Raw genomic sequence first — 22,832 nt, forward strand, 5'->3', positions numbered from 1 at the left:
AGCTAGAGAACCGCAGGAGACAACCCCCTCCCACCCAGGCTTTAGCTGAATGAACACTCTATGGCACGCAGCAGCTATGTGCTCAGCTGTCCTCCTCTATCCCCGCTAGGAGCTAAGATACATTCAGAGCCAACTCTTACACTGGGACCAGTGAAATGAATATTTTTGTGCAACAGCTTTGTTGAGATGCAATGCAAGGTAGATTTTTAGGCTAAGTTTCTACTCTGAAAACGTTACATTTTGATGGCACACAAAACAAAATGTTTAAAGCTAACGTTGATTATGCTCATTACCTATGACACAAACACATCATCTAAAAAAATGATGAGGTATAAATGTCATTGAAATGCAATTATATATCATCTAAAAATTAATTGCCTGTCATAAAAGCCACACCATGCAACTCTGAGTCAGCTAACCACTCCTCCACCCCACCTCATTGTTATTTAACTGTTAAAGTTTTCTGGCGGGTACAGACTCATTGAAAACAACCCAGAAACTCTAAACAAAGCATGGGCATTGTGAAGAATAAGATCGCTTTCTCTTTTTAAATGGTGTTTTGGATGTTTTATTTTACTGTGTTCCACTTAACATCTTATACAAGAGGTTTCTACAAGGTTTCAACTTTTACCATAGCTCTCAAAGAAAGCTATTATTAAGCAGACAATGCCAATATATGGACAAATACATTTCTCAGCAAATCATGAAAAGCTCCTACATTTTTCCCAAGAGAATATGGGAGGAGGAAGATGCCACTATCCACACCTATTTTCTTTTTCAACAGAATATTACCCAGTTCCTATCTCAAGTCCCAAGCAGCCTTGCCAGGAACAGAAAAGTCTCTAGTCTGCAGGGACAGTCTGTGTCTCATCAAACAGTATCAGCAAGTTGTAGCTTACATCTCCCAGTAGCCTACATGTTTGGGTTGCATGGAATAACATGAAATATTAAACATTTTAATTACTAATTAATCTCCCCTGCAGCTCCTCATGGCATTTGCAAGCTAGAACACAGAGTACAGAGAAGGGAAGATCCAGGGCACCACAAGACCCATCCTGATTATACTGCACCGAAGCTCTCAGACCACATGAATTCTTATAAAAAGCTCTAAGTACAACACACACATACCTGAAATAATTTCTCAGGTTGCCTCATACGTTATTGCTCTATGAAAGGAACCCAGTGTGGGTGTGCTTAGATTGCAGTTAAAGACATGTCCATATGACCACACAGCATTTCACTACTCAGTTTCCAAACAGACTAAGAAGTTAGAATAGTTTTTAAAGTGAGGAATTAAATATGTCGTTTTTAGGATGAACAACATTGAGAGGATCAGCTCCCAACCTTCAAAGTCCTGAAGCTTTAAAGCAAACTCCAGGCACAAGCTAACAATCCCAAAATGAAATGAAATGGGAATGATTGTGTGAGCTGTTGCTTTGAGCCATCTTATTTCTTGTAGCTTTAGAATAATATTCTGTCTTCTGAAAAGTGGGAATGGAGCGTAGTTGACCTGTTTTTGTCTTTTTTTTTTTTTTTTTTTTTTCAATGGAGTCTTGCTTTGTTGCCCAGGCTGGAGTACAGTGGCCCGATCTCAGCTCACTGCAATTTCTGCCTCCTATTGAAGCAATTCTCTGCCTCAGCCTTCCAAGGAGCTGGGATTACAGGTGCCTGCCACCATGCCTAGCTAATTTTTGTATTTTTAGTAGAGATGGTGTTTTACCATGGTGGCCAGGCTGGTCTCAAACTCCTGACCTCATGTGATCCACCCACCTTAGACTTCCAAAGTGCTGGGATTACAGGTGTGAGCCATGGCACCCAGCCTGCCCATTTTTGAAATAACAAAAAGGGAGCACTAACTGGTAATGTGGACAGGTTCACACAAAGGGAGCTCTTTACAGAGAGAGAACCTCATGGAATCAAGAAGCCAATGTTCCTCGTGTTGGCAAACTTGGACACAAGGCTATCAAACTATGCCCTAGCCTATTCTTATTTTAAAACTCTCTCCAAATTTTTTTATATTAGTTGAAGAGGGAAACCTCACTTGTTTTCTGTATGCTACTCATGGAACACTTCACTTCTTTTTATTTTATTATTATTATTTTTTGAGATGGGGTCTTGTTCTGTTGCCAAGGCCGGAGTGCAGCGACACAACTCTTGGCTAACTGCAGCCTCTGACTCCCAGGTTCAAGCAATTCTCCTCCTGCCTCAGCCTCTAGAGTAGCTGGGATTACATCACCCCACAATGCCTGGCTAAGTTTTTTGTTATGTTGGCCAGGCTGGTCTCAAACTCCTGACCTCAAGTAATCTGTCCGCCTTGGCTTCCCAAAGTGCTGGAATTACAGGCATGAGCCACCACGCCCGGCCAGAATATTTCACTTCTGACACCAAACGTGCGGTTTTTTTTCCAGACATCAACCAACTCTCTGATATCAGATTAGGTGGCTTATGACTCAACTTGGTTTGGACACGATCTACCTGGAGTTACTGCAGATCTCACAGGTTAAGGGTTCAGTCCCACAAGACTGTTTCCACTTCATATGTCAATCACAAGCTGCGGTGGCAGGGAGGGCTGGGGGTGGTCACTGGTTATCCAGACTTCTGTCTGATTTGACTACAAATTGGGGTTTGCCATTATGCCCTTCCCGGGTTTGATAATATGCTAGAATTGCTCATGAAACTCACGGAAATACTTACTTACATTTACTAGTTTATTATAGAGGATATGAAGAAGGATGCAGATGGACAGGCAGATGATGAAGTACACAGGGCTAGATCTAAAAGGGTCCTGTGTACAGAAGCTTCTGTCACCGTAGAGTTGGGGTATGCCACCCTCCTGGCATAAAGATTTGCTTACCAACCTGAAACCTCTCTATGCTTTAGGGATTTTTTATAGAGACTTATTGTTGTTATTCTTGTACTTCGAATCCCCTGACCTTTACCTAACCCTTTTAACCAAGTGAACTCAAATACTGCCTGCTCTATGCAGTCCTCCATGACACTGAAAGGTATAAGGTACAATGCTGGAATTCCTGTATTTTATCTCTCAATAGTTTTGACACAGGATGATTTACTTGATAATTTAAGTAGCACATTGAAGCCCTTCTTTTGTGTCCCTTTGGGTTACTTATGGGCTTAGCTCTTCTGCAAGATTAAAAATTACTCTAAAGGAAAGACCTGTTGATACTAGCCTTTAAATCTCCAATGAGTGCTCCAGAGGAGGATTTTGTCAAACGTTAGGTGAATGAATCAATGAATCAATGGATATGTGGAATTAAGCCATATTTCTGAAATCAACATAGGGATTAATAAGTGAACATAACTAACGTCAGAAAATCTGGGAGTGGAAAATATTCCCTGAATAAAAGAAGGAAAATGCTTTAGTAAAACCTATTTTCGTATAGTTTGAAATCAGGTACTGTGATGCTTCCAACTTTGTTTTTTTGTTGTTGTTTGTTTGTTTGCTTGTTTTTGCTTAGAATTATCTTGGCTATGCAGGCTGTTTTTTGGTTCCATATGAAATTTAAGGTGGTTTTTTCCAATTCTGTAATGAAAGTCAATGGTAGCTTGATTGGGATATCATTGAATCTATAGATTACTTTTGGTAGTATGGCCATTTTCATGATGTTGATTCCTCCTAACCATGAGCATGGAATGTTTTTCCATTTGTGTCCTCTCCTATTTCCTTGAACAGTGGTTTGTATTTGTCCTTGAAGAGGTCCTTCACATCCCTTGTAAGTTGTATTCCTAGGTATTTAATTCTTGACTTCGAACTGTACTATAAGGCTACAGAAACCAAGACAGCATGGTACTGGTATCAAAACAGATATATAGACCAATGTAACAGAACAGAGGCCTCAGAAATAACACCACATGTCTACAGCCATCTGATCTTTGACAAACCTGACAAAAACAAGCAATGGGGAAAGGATTCTCTATTTAATAAATGGTGTTGGGAAACTGGCTAGCCACATCCAGAAAGCTGAAGCTGGATCACTTCCTTATACCTTATACAAAAATTAACTCAAGATAGATTAAAGACTTAAATGTAAGACCTGAAGCCATAAAAACCCTAGAAGAAAACCGAGACAATACCATTCAGGACATAGGCATGGGCAAAGACTTCATGACTAAAACACTAAAAGCAATGCCAACAAAAGCCAAAATTGACAAATGAGATCTAATTCAACTAAAGCTCTTCTGCACAGCAAAAGAAACTATTATCAGAGTGAACAGGCAACCTACCAAATGTGAGAAAATTTTTGAAGTCTACTCATGTGACAAAGGGCTAATATTCAGAATCTACAAAGAACGTAAACAAATTTACAGAAAAAAAAAACCCATCAGAAAGTGGGCAAAGGATATGAACAGACACTTCTCAAAAAAAGACATTTATGCAGCCAACAAACATGAAAAAAGCTCATCCTCACTGGTCATTACAGAATTGCAAATTAAAACCATATTAAGATACCATCTTATGCCAGTTAGAATGGTAATCATTAAAAAGTCAGGAAACAACAGATGCTGGAGAGGATGTGGAGGAATAGGAACGCTTTTACACTGTTGGTGGGAGTGTAAATTAGTTCAACCATTGTGGAAGACAGTGTGGTGATTCCTCAAGGATCTAGAACTAGAAATATCATTTGACCCAGCAATCCTATTACTGGGTATATACCCAAAGAATTATAATTCGTTCTAGTATAAAGACACATGCACACATATGTTTATTGCAGCACTGTTCACAATAGCAAAGACTTGTAACCAACCCAAACGCCCATCAATGATACACTGGATAAAGAAAATTTGGCACATATACACCATGGAATACTATGCAGCCATAAAAAAAAGGATGAGTTCATGTCCTTCACAGGGACATGGATAAAGCTGGAAACCATCATTCTCAGCAAACTGACACAGTAGCAGAAAACCAAAGACTGCATGTTCTCACTCATAAGTGGGAGTTGAACAATGAGAACACATGGACAGAGGGAGGGGAACATCACACACCAGGGACTGTCAGGGGGTGGAGGTCTAAAGGAAGGATAGCATTAGGAGAAATACCTAGTGTAGATGATGGGGTAATGTATGCAGCCAACCACCATGGCACATATATACCTATGTAAAAACCTGCATGCTCTGTACATGTACCACAGAATTGAAAGTACAATAAAAAACATAAATAAATAATAATTCACTTAAAAAACCTATTTTCAAGAGCTCAGACATTTTTCAGGCTTGTTAGGAGAATAGAGTTCCCTGGAACCTCTCACTATATAAACATTCTACATATATATCATTTTCCCCTAGAACATGAGTCAAAGCAGCCTTACAAAAGTGATAGAGACATGGATTAAAAAAAAAAAAAAAAGCATATAACACATGCTTGACTAATGAGAAATCACAGACCTACTAGCCTACTTTAAGTAGCCAGGTAATTCTATAGGTTTTGAAATTTGCTTTGAACAAAAAATAGAAACATCAAAGCTGGGCATGAACGGTCTACATTTCTAGGACTTTCCAAGTACCTTTTAATTATAACACAACACAGTCTACTACAGACATCATCTTCCCTTGGCACATATTTTTAATATTTTAAGTGTGTGATTATTGTTCTCACAACCTATAATTACGTTAACCAATAAATATTAACACATCTAATTCAGTTCCACCAGAGGGAAGATAATTCAAAAGGATGAGATGTATCTCTCAATTAACTCTTGCTTTCTTAAATTACAGTAATAGAAAAAAATTAGAATGGATCATCCTTTAATTTCTGAATGAAACAGTCACATGGAAAGCATATTTTACCATAATTTTGAACTTGTTCTACTTAATGGCTATTATAATTAAATTTTGTAACCTTCTCAATGTTTTTATTTTATGGGAAAGCCACACTCAAGGGATAGAGTCGCTCAGATGACTGATGCCAGTTTTCATCGATGGTAAAAACATTACGAAAATTAAAACAAAACCCAACACCCTCAATCTGGTGTTTAGAACTTAAAATCAAGCACAGGCCAAAATTCAAAGTCCAGTTGTGCTCAGCAGTGCTCAAGCATATGGCCAAGGAGAAATCATTAATCTTCTTGGTGAGTCTTAGTTTCTTCATCCCTGAAATAAGCACATCAAGCACATCTCAGAATTGAGATATCTATTTCTCACTCAGGTGAGAATATATGTGAAAGTGCTTCAAAATCAGTGCTGTACAAATACCAGTGATGATGAATTTGTGTGCTCAGAAAGACTGCTCAAACAAAATGTAGCTGCTGAATAAACCTATTAAAATGCAATGGTTTTTGAGAAGCATGTGTAGACACAGCCTTAAAGAATGAAGGTTATATTAAACAAAAAACCTCAAAGCATGATCTTCTCAGAATCTATCAGGTTATAAGAATTTAGAGGTGAAAAAAAATATTTAAATGAAAACTCTAGGTTTTCTTGTTTTTGTTTTTGTTTTGTTTTTAAAGGGGAGGGGGCAGGCATGGCGGCTCACTCCTATAATCCCAGCACTTAGGGAGGTGGAGGCGGGTGGATCAAGAGGTCAGGAGATGAAGACCATCCAGCTAACATGGTGGAATCCCATCTCTACTAAAAGTACAAAAAATTAGCTGGGTGTGGCGGCATGTGCCTATAGTCCCAGCTAGTCAGGAGGCTGAGGCAGGAGAATTGCTTGCACTTGGGAGGCGGAGGTTGCATTGAGCCAAGATCGCACCACTGCACTCCAGCCTGGACAACAGAGACAGAAGCATTTGGGCATAATGCCACTGGGTCCAGTGGCAAAGTCAGTGGCCTTTCTGTCTTCAGATATGAGATTTGGGGCATTTGCTTGGCTGGAATCAAAAAACTGCTGAACATCAGACAACGGTCAGCAAGTATGAAATGCGGCTTGCTGGAGAACGTTTTTCTGACCTGGGCTTACTCTCCTGCATCTTTCCACACTTGGTCTTATTTCCTATCTTCCTTTTTCAGAATGAGTTTTAGACTTCCCCTGATTGAGAACCTTCAACTAACCCCATTCTCTACAAAAGACATACTAAAATCATAATCTGGCATTTAAATGTGCCTACATGCTGTCTGTAGGAAACCTCCCAGACCTATATCCTACTACAAGCCTTCGAAGACTTCATCTGCAGCCATCTGGTTGCTTACAGATCTCTAAATGCAGCCTTGGAGCTTCCAGCCCTGTGGCTCAGGCTATTCTCCCCAGCTGTCTCCAACAATGCAATTCCACTCACCCCTCCAGAAGAAAATGCAAGTCTTTTGATAAGAATTGTCAGGTTCTGACACCTCGAAAGAATATATCACTATCTTCTTTGTGCTCCTGCTGTAGAGACCATAGCTTCACATATAACATTACAGGCTGTTAGAAGATGACAACGGAGTCCTACTTCTCTTTCTTTCAACTATCTACTTTTCTGCCACATCAGTTCCCCCAAAAGACCACAGTGACTGGTCTAGACAAGGAGTTCAGTACACATTTACAGGGACAAAGTACATTTTGACTACTCACAGTGCAGATAGAACCAAGTGCAGGGACAGCGAAGGCAGAGCTAAGTGGTAGTATATTTTGCCTTGAATCCCCACATTGCTGACAATTCCATTATATGTTTAGAAAACATAAAGGGAATATATCTAAAGAAGAAAGCAGCTGGGCGTGATGACTAATGCCTGTAATCCCAGATGTTGGGAGGCCGAGGCGGGTGGATGGCTTGACGTCAGGAGTTCAAGACAAGCCTCACCAACATGGTGAAACCCCATCTCTACTAAAATACAAAAATTAGCTGTGTGTGGTGGCGGGCCCCAGTCTTCCAGCTACTCAGGAGGCTGAGGCAGGAGAATCGCTTGAACCTGGGAGGCGGAGGTTGCAGGGAGCCAAGATTGTGCCACTGTACTCCAGCCTGAGCAACAGAGCAAGACTCTATCTCATTAAAAACAAAAAGAAGAAGAATCCAGCAATCCCATTACTGGGTATACATCCAAAAGATTATAAATCATTCTATTATAAGGATACATGCACACAGCACTGTTTATAATAGCAAAGACTTGGAACCAACCCAAATGCCTATCAATGATAGACTGGACAGGGAAAATGTGGCACACAGACACCATGGAATACTATGCAGCCATAAAAAATGATGAGTTCATGTCCATTGTAGGGACATGGATGAACCTGGAAACCATCATTCTCAGCAAACTGACACAAGAACAGAAAATCAAACACTACATGTTCTCACTCATAGGCGGATGTTGAACAATGAGAACACATGGACAGATGGAGGGAAGCATCGCACACTGGGGTCTGCAGGGGGGAACTAGAGGAGGGACAGCAGGGGGTGAGGAGTTGGGGAGGGGTAACATGGGGAGAAATGCCAGATATAGGTGATAGGGCGGAAGGCAGCAAACCACACTACCATGTACGTACCTATGCAACAATCTTACATGTTCTTCACATGTACCCCAAAACCTAAAATGCAATAAATACACATTTAAGAAAAAAAAGGAAGAAGAAGAAAGCGCTGCCGCCTTATGAGGAGTTCCGCAAAGAAAGAGGAGTGGTTTTTAATTCAAGAAAGGAACCGCTGTAAATACAGAATCTGCCATTCAAGAGTTGCAGCGAGGCTTGGAGGCTGTAGGCACTCTCACTTAGTCAAGCAAATGTCATGCAGAGTCAAACAGTGACAATAGCGCTTGTCCAACATGTGCAGCTAGAGTTCAGATGGCTGCCTTCTGAGGACCTGGAAGCCCTGAAACAGATTTGCCACAGCCCTTTCAAGACTTTCGAGAGGCAGGGAATGATCACTAGCAGTGGAAGATCAGCTTCTGAAATGCAGACATTAGGTGAAGATGCAGAAAAATAGCCAAGTTCCAAAACAGGCCAAAGACAAGAAAAAAAAGAAAAAACCTAACAAGGCACCATTTGCACTTACAAAACACAGATCAATAGCTACCATCAAATTTTGGCAAATTTCAGGAGAAACTGACATGTTCAAACCGACTGGTGGTACCAGCATGAACTATTCACAACCTTCAGAAAGGAAAGTAAATAAAGGGGTCACACTCATCAGTGTAGCAATCCCACTCCTAGAAATGTGAGGCCAGGAAATAGCTCCGAAGACAATATACACAAATATGTCCCTTGCAACATTATTTATAACAATGACAAAAATAATGAAAACCACCTTACTGTTCAACGAAAGTAATTTCTTTTCAAATGACATAGCCCTTCACCTTAACCTTGCCTAGCCAAGCTGAGTCACATTTGTGAAAACTATAACAACATATAACAAAATACCCATATAGACAAAGCTGTGAAAAGATCAAGGCAGTGGAAGAAGAGATTTACTTTTGTATATAATATTTTTGTGTAATGTTGTGTTATTTTTAAAGAAAATATTCAAAGAGCCAGTTTAAGAACTATCTGTCAGTTGACTAACACACATTGATATTAAATAAAAAGACCACTTAAGCCATTGACTCTAAGAAGATCAACAAAGAATTAAAGGGCTGGGCACAGTGGCTCACCCCTATAATCCCAGCACTTTAGGAAGCCCAGGCAGGCAGATCATGAGGTCAGGAGTTCAAGGCCAGCCTGGCCAACATGGTGAAACCCCATCTCTACTAAAGATAAAAAGAATCCGGTGGTGGTGGCGTGCGCCTGTAGTCCCAGCTACTCAGGAGGCTGAGGCAGGAGAATCTCTTGAACCCAGTAGGTGGAGGTTGCAGTGAGCTGAGATTGTACCACTGCACTCCAGACTGGGCAACAGAGCAAGACTCTGTTTCAAAAAAAGAAAAAATAAAAGAGCTCTCAGATGCAGCACATTCTTTCTGATAAGAGTAGAATATCTGGGACTGACTGTGTGGAGACGGATGTGGGCAGCACTAACCTGCAGAGGTCGAGGCTTGTAGGGCGAGCTGCACTCAAGGTCAGCGAGGATGCTGGTCAAGGAGTCAATCTCAGCGTCCAGGCTGGAGCGCCTCTCCTCAAGTGTCTTGCCTCCGGGATTTCCCTGCTGGACGCAACACATACATGTTAATAAATGAAATTTCCATTGATATCATTGTAAGTTCAAATGTCTCAAGTTACAGTGCGGCTTTGTCCAAGTTTTTCTGTACCTCTTTTTTTTAAATTAAGCTTTGATAAAATCTCAGTGAGGTTGGCTGAGATAGAATTGTCACTATGACAGATATGGAAACAGAAAAATAAAAGATGATTATTTCTCAGATTGCATATTTAGAAGATTTTTTTTAAGTATACAAGTAAAGGAAAATAAATGTCTCCATTTCTGCACTTAAAGAGCAGAACCAGCTTAAGAGAGTTCACAAGCTCTTGCTGTTTAGAAACCACTGCCTAGAATAATAACATTTATTGGAGCAGCAAGGAGCAGGGAAAGGAGACTGATATTCCAGAAAGATAAATTAGCACTTGAAGATATCGGAGCATGGAAATGCTTAGAAGTCTGAGGTCCAGTGGGTATTAGGTACACATGTCTGCAAGGATGGCAAGACCCAAGCAATACATGTAAAACGTGAGCTGGAAAGAGACCTCTTAGGGTTCTACTGAGGGGCAGAGGAAGCACGTGGCAGTGAGCACAGACGATGAAGTCAGGATCTCTGGATTTCATATGTTAGAGCCCCATATTACCTGCAGTCAGAATCAACAAGAGGAGAGTAAAGGACAATGACATCGCCACAGGGTGTTTTCAGGAATTATGACCAGGTTTGGGAAAAACAAGCAAAGCATCTGTCTAGAGTTAAAAGCAAGGACGTATAAAGTAAGATGACTCTAGTATTTGGAGGCAGGGTGAAGTAAAAAAATAATCTTCTAAAGTGACAATTTAATAATGATCACGTGTGTGTATGGAATAAGCTCTTAAAACTTCATCAAGCACTCCAGCCCACACGACAGACAAATAATAATAATAATAAAACAATATATATATATTTCATATTATCACATTGTCTAAAGCAGCCACCTTACAATTTTTTCCTTTTAAATGTATTATTATGACCCCTCTACATCACGTCATCTTATCCCCTTACCCTTTTAAATCTATTTTTTATAATATCTACCACCATGTGTATTTTTCTGTTTATTTTCAGTCTCTCCCATAGACCATAAAAGCTTTGTGAGAAGGTTTGTCTGTTTTGTTCCTGCTTCCTCAGAATCTCGTTCAAGGCCTAGTCCATGCAGGTGTTCAGTAAGTATTTTTGAATAAATAAATCAATGAAGAATAACAGACTGTGCCACAGGTTCAGCCAGTGACCTTCCTCATATCAATGTATCTTGGATAAACACAGTTAGAGGTACAACAGTAGGCACTGGATACTCTAGGATTTGATATAAAAAGAGAACCAGAGAGGTTCAGTGTGCATCTGTGTGTGCACACACGCCTGGGTGTACACATGCTCACACTGGTAAGTACGCGTATATCATCAAGCTGGATGGCCCAGATTTGAAGGCTGGCCTTGTGAAATTGAGAGATTTTCTTCCACTCTCTTGTCACAACCAAAAATAGAAAAAGAGTGACATGACTGGTTGGTTGAAATTCAGACTTTTCTGATTTTGAATTTCCAGTGTGATTAAACTCTTAAATGCCAGCAGGTCTGTATACTGGAAACAGATGTTTTCAAGGTGCTAATCCCTGTATCAGATGAGATCTCATGTGTATCTCAAAGGGCAGTAATGACTATGAAACATTTTGGTAAAATTAAGAAAAACTCCACTTAACATTTAAACTTCATGTGAACATTCCGGGTAATGGTTCCTGGTATAAGGAAAGGCAGGGCATTGTTGCTATGGAAGGCAACTAAAAGCCGAGTAAAGTTGCTTCTCTTGTGTGCAGACATAAAATATGATGGTAGACATTAATTTGTTAAGAGTATTTCCACATACTCATAGATAGTCCAATATATTGGAAAGGTGATAGATTGGTGTCTGCTTAATTCTTTCCCTGGGCCATAATTTTCTCATCTATAACATGAAGAGAATATCACATGTTCTACCTAAGCCAGGGTGATGTTACAAGATTCAGATAAGAAAACGGATGAGAAAATACTCTGTAAGTTGTAAAGTGCTATAATTATGATGATTTTCCTAAATAGCATTAATTATAGCAACCAGTAACTATAAGTTAATATGAATAATATAGCTATTGTTAATTATTCTTCTTCTTGAGGGAAGCATCATTCATTAAGTGTTCCCTCGGGGTATTAGCAGAGACAGGATTTAATCAGGTCTTCAACATCTGTGCTTTACTGAATCAGAAAGTACATCAAACGCCTATGCCCGAAGTCACTGTAATATCTAACCACTGAGACTCAACAAGTCACAGAATTACCCTGAACTATACCATGAAACAAGTATTTATGACATGCAACCAGTCAGTGCTTGTAAGATATCAGTTAGTTTCCAGGATCCTTATTTTCCTTACCCTCTAAGTTCAGACTGCTCCCTATTTTCAGTTTCTCATATTAGGTTGATGTAATTTATTACAATTTCCAGCCTAATACTGTGTGATTTTGCATGAAAACTGGATAACAGGGCAGCATGGCAGGGGGAGACTGTGCAAATATTATAGTAGCTTTACTCCTACATTTCAATCCCATTATGAATCAGAATAGAGACTCTCGAGTCTCGATTTTATATCCCATGTCAAATAACTGATGTCCTGCCCAAGTCCTGCCATGAATCTCATTTATCTTTAGATTTAGGGGCTCTTGCTACTCCCAAACGCTTATACGAGATACCGAGACCCAAAGTCCTATAACAAAGCAACAGAATCCTGTAGACTTACCAACATGTCTTCTTCCTAATTAATTCCCTATCCCAGTAGCTGTGCTAGTTACCTGTTTAATAAATGACCTTCCCAGTGCCAGCAACAAGGAAGATTCTCCTGATGAATGCTTTTTCGAGTTACCACCACAAACTTTTATAAGTAGTTACTGTAATTATAACAATCCCCACACTCTTCAACCATAACTAGAGAGATTTCAAAGATTACATCGTCTTAGTTTGTATTCTGCCAAGAAAAACAATGCCTGTGACAAAAGCTTGTATGTAGGCCATTTATTTTGGGAATCAATTCTGAGAAACAGTACTGAGGGATTAGAAAGAGTTAAGCAGAGAAGAAAGGAAATATGGTTTGGCTGTGTCTCCACCCAAATTTCATCTTGAATTGTAGCTCCCATAATCCCCTCGTGCTGTGGGCGGGAGCATGTGGGAGATAATTGAATCATGGGGCAGTTTCCCCCATACCGTTCTCATGGTATTGAATGAGCCTCATGAGATCAGATGGTTTTATAAAGGGAAATCCCTTTTGCTTGATTCTCACTCTCTCTTGCCTGCCGTCAGGTAAGATGTGCCTTTTGCCTTCTGCCATGACTGTGAGGCCTCCCCAGCCACATGGAAATGTGACTCCATTAAATCTTTTTTCTTTATAAATTACCCAGTCTCAGGTATGTCTTTATGAGCCCAATGAGAATAGACTAATGCTGAAGGAAAGCCAATTCAAATATGCTATATCGAGCTGGCCAGCAACATGGGCAATTAGGGCTCCATCCTCCTGGAGCATGCTGAGGAGTCCTGTAAAATGTGCCTCAAGTTGTTCCATCTGAGAGGTTGGAGAGTGGACATGTATCCTCAACCTCCATTTCTCCATTGGTTTAGGATTGCCTACTAGATGTTAAACTCCCTCATATTTGTCCCAAGAAGTTAAATGGACTCAGAGAAGGCCCAGCACAGAAACTGAGTGAAAGGTGATGCAGTTGAGGCCAAGGACTGCCAGGTCACACCTGTGCAGAGCTGATCGCTGTAGCAGCAGCTGGTACAGGTACTAGGAGGGAAAGAATCGAGGTTGGGAACCACGGGTGTCTAGTGACAGCGTCCCTTTACCAAGGTTGACAAAACTGCCATGAATAAATCATTTGAACATATTATATTTATTTTTATCCATTCTCTAAATACATATGTGGTAAAAGCTCACCAAACCACAGTTGGGACTTATTATGACTTGAAAAATCATCGTAAGTCCCAACAGCAGAATTACAGGACAATGACACCCTCACTGTAAGTACATAAAGACAGTCCAAAAAACAAGAGCCAGAACCAAAACATATAGTGTGTGAATGAAATAAACTTAGGCCATTATCAAGAGTCTGACTTTAAATGGGTCATATTTCATTCCAACTATCACTAAACCACTAACCACAGATGACAGACAAGGAGTACTAGCAAACAGTTACGAAAAAGCATTGATTTGTATGTATTTACTTTTTCATTCTTTACATCCAAAGAAATTTAAACTCACAGAGAAGTGATTCCTAGGAATTCCTAAGAATTCCTAAGAAATTTCTTAAGAAATTCCTAAGGATTTCTAATTTTTTCAAAGCCACTATCACACTGGAGAACTTTAACATAGAAACAGTATTATCTAATATCACCCATGCTCACATTTCACCAGTGGTTCCAGTAGCGTCCTTTTATCTACTGTAAATTTCCATCCCAAATCCAAAGATCACATAATAAACTAATATGTCTTTTTATTCTCTTTTAATTTAGAACACGCTCCCAGTTAATTGTTGATTTTTATAAAGCTAATTTTTAAAATAATTCTGGCCAAGTGTCTTATAAAATGTCCACCAATCTGATTTTTCTTGATGATTTGGTTCAGATTAAACAAGTTTGGAGGGAATATCACCTGCATGAGGCCACATCTTTCCTGCTGCCTCCCATCAGGAAGCTCGTGCTGTCAGTTTGGCCCATATTTGGGTGATGCCAAGTTTGATGACTCGATTAACCTAGTGTCTACCAGATTTCACCATTGTAAGCATAGCTGGATCATCTTTAAATTTAAAAATAATCTATGAGGTGATACTTCAGTGCACTGTGAGTATTCTACTCCTCAAAAACCTTTCACCCACCCAGTGGTTTTGGCATCCACAGATGATCTCTGCCTGAGCTAATTATGGCCTTAATGATTGTGAAATGGTGAGATCATTCATTATTAATGAATGAAAATAAACAGATCTTGCCTAATACATTAACAATTTGTTTGTTCAGTATTCATTTCAGTTTCAAGGTAGGAAAACAGCGTTAACGGAAAAGTCTTGCACTACGAAAAAAAAAATAGTTAAGGAGCTTAATGATCAAATAAAAACTGTCACATAGGAAAATCTTATCTAGGCTATTAAGGGAAACAAAAGACCAAGGGGAATGGTCTATTTAATTAAGAACCAGTCTCCACCCTAGGATGTTTATATACTGGAATTAGATCCAATGCCCAGCGTCACACTCAAAACATACATGACCCTGAACTAATCTTCAACAACCTTCAGAATCTTTGAGATTCTGAAACAGACAAATAACCATACTAATACATCACAGAACATGAATTTGAAAAGCCAGAATTTGTATGTGACTGCCCAATGACAGACCTAAGAAAGTAACCAAATAATCCTTAGAGAAATCTGTCTTAAATGTACTAAATCAATGTGTTTTCAACTGTGCTTCACAGAGCTAAAGGCATGTCTTACCACTGATCCCATGTGGAAAACAAAGGGGCTCCCAGATTCACCCAAGCTTGAGCTTCCTTTTGTGATTAATTAGAAAAAGAAAAGCTTTCCCTGATAACTTAGGAATATAAAACTACCTTAACTTAGTAAAACCTAAGAGGCTAATAACATAAAATATTACATTGTGTTTACATACAACTTTTATTTTCCTTTCAATGCCAGTTTCATTTAAGTTTAATAATGCAACAGGAATTTCACTCCACTTTTTTTCTATTATGGTCAGTAAATTTATTACTCTCTTATGTCTATTATCAGTGGGAAAAAAGATGGTGATAACTAAAGGAATTTTGAGTGTTTTCTTTTTAAATAACAAAACACACTATCTTTGTTAGTCTATTTTGCATTGCTATAATACAAAACCTGAAGCTGGGGGATTTATAAAGAAAAGAAGTTTATTTGGCTCATGGTTTCGCAGGCTGTACAGGAAGCACGGAGCTAGCATCTGCTTCTGGTGAGGACCTCAGGAAGCATTTACTCATGGAGGAAGGTAATGGAAGGCAGCAAGTCGTAAAGTGAGAGATGGTGGAAGAGAGAGTGAGGAGGGGTGCCATGCTCTTTTAAACAATCAGCTCTTCTGTGAACTAACAAAGAACCCACCCTGTATGACCTGTACCATGGGGAGGGCACTGATAACGGTTTGGCTCTATGTCCCTACCCAAATCTCATCTTGAAATGTACTTCCATAATTCCCGGTGTTGTGGGAGAGACCCAATGGGAGATAATTTGAATCATGGGGAAGTTTTCCCCATACTGTTCTCCTGGTAGTGAATAAGTTTCACAACATCTAATGATTTTATCAGGGGATTCTGCTTTTACATTCTCCTCATTTTCTCTTACTGCCACCATGTAAGAAGTGTCTTTCGCCTCCCACCGTGATTCTGAGGATTGCCCAGGAATGTGGAGCTGTAAGTCCAATTAAACCTCTTTTCTTTCCAGTGTCAGATATGTCTTTATCAATAGTGTGAAAACAGACTCATACAGGCACCAAGCCATTCATGAGGGACCTAAGCACCTCCCACTAGGCCATACCTCCAACACTGGGATTAAATTTCAACATGAGATCTGGAGGGGAGAAATATCCAAACTGTTTCCATCTAGTTTCTCTTGAAAGTGTATCTGTTTTGTTGTAAGTTAGATCAAGATCAATCGTTTATCTATCATCTGTCTTTGATGAATTGCAAACAAGCAATATGTATTTATTTGTAATTACTGTAATTAAGTTGTTTCCTCAAAGCATCCCTAATACGAAAGAATACTGGTGAAAGCTTTGGAGTCAGGCTGTAATTGCCTGATCTCCCACTTGCTGGCTTTGTGACCCTCAACAATTCACCTGAGTTCTCTGGGTTCCTCATGCAGTTGTAAAAATTAAATGGGTTCATACATGTCAAGTGATATTCACATAAGTATTCAATAAATGCTAGTTATTTGTTAATTTAACCACAGTCTCAAAATAAATGTTTCTGTTAATGGTCAATTGAGTATGTGACTTTTAAAACTATTTTGATCAAAAGTAAAAATAAATTACCAAGAGGCTTCAGTAGATGGGGCTTCTATGCATCCGGACATGTGTAATGGTGCCAGGAATTAACTATACAGAACACAATCCTAGATCAGTGTTTTTAAAACATTAGACTATATGGAGCCACCTGGAGGACTTATTAAACCTTAGATTTCCAGGCTGCACCTGCCATAGTTTCTTATTCTGTATATCTTGGCTGCCCAAGAACCCACCTTTCTAGTAAGTTCATAGGTGATAGTGATGGCGCAGGTCTGAGGATGTTCTCAGCGTCCTCAGTGACAGTGGTGGTCTGAGTCATTCTCAAAGTGAGGTGTTCCCACTTTGAGAACAACTTTTCTAAGTGGATTTCTAACACAATGAATACTTACGTGTGTGGGGCAGGGGGAGTAGGGGTGGGTACAGAGTGAATTTATATTTTTTCCCTTAAAAACAACCTATATTATGTTGTATGGTTAATGATGCCATGAAAATACCAATAGACAGTTCAAATAATGGCTAAGAGGTATTGGGATTAAAATAAAAACGAAGACAGTAACATTTCTACTAAATATAATCTCCCATGCTATATAATAATATGAGCAGCCTCACCAAACTGATCCTGATAATGTTTAGTGGGGACAGGCAGTATTCAGTAGTGAGAAATGCAGCAACTATGATCTATTTTATCTAACAGAAATGTCATTTTATGGAATGAGATACAAACTGTTGTAAGTTAGGGAAGAAATGAATTTGTTCCTATTGGGATGTGTATCCTCTTTCCCACTCATTCAGTTGAAGTATTTATCTTTTCCAAAACCCTTCTTATCCATCTCCCCAAATGTACCCTCTCCAGGGGAGGAGGACTTACAAATAACCCACTAATTTGATAATTAGCCTAATTTTCCTCTTTGTCTAATTTTCCATGATAACAATGTTCATAGGATAACACTCATGATAGATTTGCATGGATGGCTTTTTTCCATGCTACTCTAGAAAATAGTTTATGCTAAGTAGTATGCACTATAAAAAAGCCATGATACTCAACCTTGAGGAGATTATACATATTCCACTGAAAAATATCACTTCTACCTTTACGTAGATGTACCAAATACACTATGTTCTTTGATACTCTTTATAAAACTATGTGGAAGAGACAGAAATTTAAAAACAAAAACAATCCTCTTCTCTAAAAAGCTTCTTATCTAATGGTTAACAGAAATACAACTCAACTTTTCTAATGTACAAAACTAGGCCTAAACTCAAGTCTTATTAATATCTGAGAAGCACATCTTGTCCACATGTTAAGGGTAGTGGGAAAAGTTGTCTCAAAAGCTGCCTTGGGAGCAAACTCTAGAGGCTTCATAACAGGAAGTACATTTTCATAATGTGAAGTGGAATGCTGCCTTGACAACTGAGAACATAGCACTGAAAAAAAAAAAAAAAACAAGAAATAAGGTATACAACAGAAGACAAGAGTTTTTCATGATACTAGTATACTTGAAGTACAAAAACATTATATTAGGCCATTTTTGCATCACTATAAAACAAGACCTGAGGTTGGGTAATTTATAAAGAAAAGAAGATTAATTGGCCCATGATTATGCAGGCTGTATGAGAAGCATGGTGTCAATATCTGGTCGGTTTCTGATGAGCGCCCCAGGAAGCTCATAATCATGATGGAAGGTGACGTATACCATGTCATATGGCGAGAGGAGGAACAAGGCCCGGGGAGAGGTACCAAATTCTCTAAACAACCAGATCTCACATGAACCCGGAGGAAGAACTCACTCATCACCCAGGGGATGGCACTAACCCATCATAAGAAATCCATCTTCATGATCGGATATTTCCCATTAGGCCCCACTTTCAACACTGGAGATCACATTTTGACATGATTTGGAGGGGAAAAAAAAATCCAAACCATACCAAACGTCAAGATAGATAGAACATAAATGCTAGGCTTGATAAATGCTAGAATATTTTTTCCTCACAATTCGTATTATTTAATCCTTTTCAGCCCTAACACACTCACCCAGCATTAGCAATGTTTGATCAACCCAAATATCCTTTAAAGGAAACGGTCCTGCCCCCACCCTTTGGTGCCAGTGGAGCCATGTTTTGAAACATGTGACTCCATTTCAGAACACTGAGGCCCACAGAACCAAGGGTCCATAAATAGGCTGGTGAACCTCACTTTTGGACAGAGACAAGGAAATTAGATAGGCAAATAAGTCTCCTTTTCTTATGAGCTTGGACTAAAAAACATGTAACAAAACTGCCGCCAGCCATGGTGTCTCACGCCTATAATCCCAGCACTGTGGGAGGCTGAGGTGGGTGGATCACCTGTGGTCAGTGAGAACAGCCTGGCCAACATGGTGAAACCCCATCTCTACTAAAAATACAAAAATTTGCCGAGTGCTGGTGGTTGGTTCCTGTAGTCCCAGCTACTTGGGAGGCTGAGGCAGGAGAATTGCTTGAACCCAGGAGGTAGAAGTTGCAGTGAGCCAAGATTGCACCACTGCACTTGAGCCTGGGCAACAAGAAGAAACTTTGTCTCAAAAAAAAAAAAATAAAAAACTGACACAGGGATGAGCTATGGCCAAGATCAACCAAAAGGATGATGGTGTACATGGTTAATTATTAACAATCCAAACACACAACGGGAGAAAAACAATGAGCATGGAAACACTAGAGAAGCAGAGGAACAGAGATCAAGGAGAGGAAAAAGAAGAAGGGAGAGAGAAAAAAATGAGAAGAAAAGAAAGATGTAAGAGTTCGCCCACAGATCTGCCCTGACCCTGAGCTTTCTAGTAGCAGATCTCATTGAGATGGAGAATTAAGATTAATGTCATTATTCAGCAGTACTCCAAGGGGCCTCTGTTTCACACAATCAGCCCTACTTCTGCAGCCTACACAAGACCAAGTCCAGCTGATACCATTAAGCAGTCTCTGACTTTCTGGAACTCAACTTTCACTTCTATAAAAATGAGGGTATGGACCTTCCAGGTCCTTTTGTATTTTTTTTTTTAACCTCTAATACTGATAGATTTATAATGACATTTCACAACTTGCCTGTTGCTACGCTTGCTGTCCAAAAGCAATCAGACTAAATCCATAAGAGTTAGGCCAACCCTGAGTTTAAGCCAACTCTTATACTAGTAAGGGCAGGGTCATAGTTAAAGTGGTCTGAACTTGACTACACACAAGTAGCCTCATTGTTCACTGCTCTATTCAAATAAGAAAGCAAAACTAAATATGCAACAAAAACCCTTCACTTTTCACAATATTTACCTACTCACTGAATGATTTCTACTGAATTCCAGCCCTTATAAAATAAAAATAATATAAATAATATATTTTAAACTAATCTCCTACAATTAAAGGTCAATTTGCATAGATAATAATATGGAACAATGCATATATTATATTATCTATTCACCAATAAAACAAGAACTATAAGAATAACCACAATAAGTTGAATTATTTGACAGTAAAATAGATACTTAGCACCCCCTTTTCAAGCAGCAGAGTCCCCGGTAAAAACGAAATCAGACATAGAACCCCATTCTATGAAACATATACAGAGCTGCTTTATTCCCCATCTCCTCTAGTAATATTTCCTGAAGCAATTCTAAGATATTAATAGTTTAAAAACACTGCTACAGGTTATCTAGGCAATCTCTGGCATCCTAGAAAGTCAGCTTACCAGTTAGTCCACGCACACAGTTTTGCTAAATGAAGCTGTCTTCTCTGAGCTCTGTGTTTGTGCATACAAAAGAAATACATCTGTTTGAAATTTCTATATTGAAATACCTATAAAGATATCCATAGGATCATCCAGGAATCCTTTGCATAACAAAATAACATGAAATAATAAAATCAGTAGACAAGTAATAGGGGAAAAAAGGTTTACTCTTATATTAAAACTATCATATGTGAGGAGGGGGCTGGAGGAGATGCACAACAACTATGTGGATTTATTAATCAAATAGAACATGTCCGGTAATTTTGCTATTGATTATGTTGTTTAAAACCTGATGGAAGGCATTTTTCTTATTTTTCATTTTGAAAACACAGGTTTAATAAGCTCAGGTATGCTAAATTTCAAAAACTACTTTCTCACCTTCCCCCAAATTCAAATACTTAGAAATGTGATGTTAACTTTATACATTGGCTCATCATTCTCAAGGCTTTTATTCTCAAACTCTTTTTTGACCCCTTAAAATGTTACCAAAATTGGAAACCACAAAAAAGTATTCAATTCCCATGTCCCATATTCCATATAATACAGTCAGAGGTATAAGCAAAGGACCATGCCATGGAAACGTACAGAGGGGGGGAAATTCCTTCCCTCCCTCCCTCCCTCCTCTCCCCCCCCCCCCCCCCCCCCCACCTCTTTCTCTCTTTCCGGGGTTTCACTCTTGTTGCCCTGGCTAGAGTGCAGTGGTGCTCAATGCAACCTTGGCTTATTGCAACCTCCACCACCGGGGTTGAAGGGATTCTACTGCCTAAGCCTCCTGAGTAGCTGGGATTACAGGAGCATGCCAACATGCCTGGCTAATTTTGTATTTTTAGTAGAGATGGGGTTTCACCATGTTGGCCAGGCTGGTCTCGAACTCCTGGCCTCAGGTGATCCACGTGCCTCAGCCTCCCAAAGTGCTGCTGGGATTACAGGCATGAGCCACTGTGCCCAGCTGAGAAATGTCTTTAAACATTTGTGGTTCTGATTCTGTACGTTAAATACTATTGATGAGGATGTGCAGATGAAGGATGTTTGAGAAACTGCAAGAGAATCGATTATAGTTGATAAGCATAGAAAATGGAACTAAGGCTCATGAAATATTAGAACCAGAAGGAGGAATTTACATCGCTATTCCAACATTTTTATTTTAAGATAATACAATTCCCCCAAAAAAGGTAAGGTAGTCTGTCTAGTGAAGTGGCTGAAATAGGACTAAAACCTTAACACCTCCCACTGTGAAACATCTTTTCCAAAACTACATCGCATACATTTCAACTGATCTTCTTAAGAACATAAAAAATAGGAAATATCCTATGAGCCAGCGATATTATTAGGCAGCAAACCCGTCCACTGCACACAACCTGGGACATAGTCACGGCTGGGAAAGCAAGGGAAAAAAAATTATAGCTCCCTCTGCATTGTCATTATCACATGGAAGTGCTCAGGTTTAGGAAAGTGCTTTCATATATAAAATCTCATCAAGCTATTCCAGCAATCCTAGAAATTAGTAGATGCTATTATTCCTGTTTTACAAAAGAGGATAGCCCAAGAATCAGAGAGAAAAAGAGAACTTTCTAGGGTTATTACGGTAGTAAATGGAAGAATTAGAATTTGGAAATCAACATTTTCTCCAAAGCTCTTGCACTTTGCATGACATTAGGTAGAAAATACAAAAGGGGAAATGCCTTCTAGCACCAAGCAGAGATTATGTGGGCCTATCAGATGACCAAAAATGAGGTCATGGCTACAACTACAATTAAAAAGTCAAGCTCTAATATTGTTTTTGGGCATTTACTTCTCCATTTAGGATAGGTTTCATTCACTTTTCCATAAATGTTTGTCAAATATGCAAGATATACTGACAAGAAGGTCAGCCAAGAAGGAGGGAGAGAGGGAGGGGGAGAAGGAGGAGAGGGAAGTAGGGAGAGAAGGAAGGAAGGAAGGAAGGAAGGAAGGAAGGAAGGAAGGAAGGAAGGAAGGAGGGAGGGAGGGAGGGAGGGAGGGAGGGAGGGAGGGAGGGAGGGA

At 39.4% G+C, this 22,832-nt stretch overlaps 1 protein-coding gene across 15 annotated transcripts in view; it reads right to left on the bottom strand.

Moving 5' to 3' along the window:
* LPP (LIM domain containing preferred translocation partner in lipoma) overlaps positions 1-22,832 on the bottom strand; it is a 733,292-nt gene that overhangs the window by 348,593 nt on the left and 361,867 nt on the right. For 12 of the 15 annotated variants that reach the window (XM_032298549.1, XM_032298548.1, XM_032298557.1 and 9 more), the window contains one exon: positions 9,882-10,007. In XM_032298549.1, coding sequence (XP_032154440.1) covers positions 9,882-10,007 — 126 coding nt within the window. The remainder of the gene's footprint in view (positions 1-9,881; positions 10,008-22,832) is intronic. The other 3 variants (XM_032298556.1, XM_032298555.1, XM_032298543.1) reach the window with 1 other exon arrangement.

Source organism: Sapajus apella, unplaced genomic scaffold (assembly GCF_009761245.1).
Source record: "Sapajus apella isolate SASKATOON/1434 unplaced genomic scaffold, GSC_monkey_1.0 scaffold38, whole genome shotgun sequence".
NCBI lineage: Eukaryota > Metazoa > Chordata > Mammalia > Primates > Cebidae > Sapajus > Sapajus apella.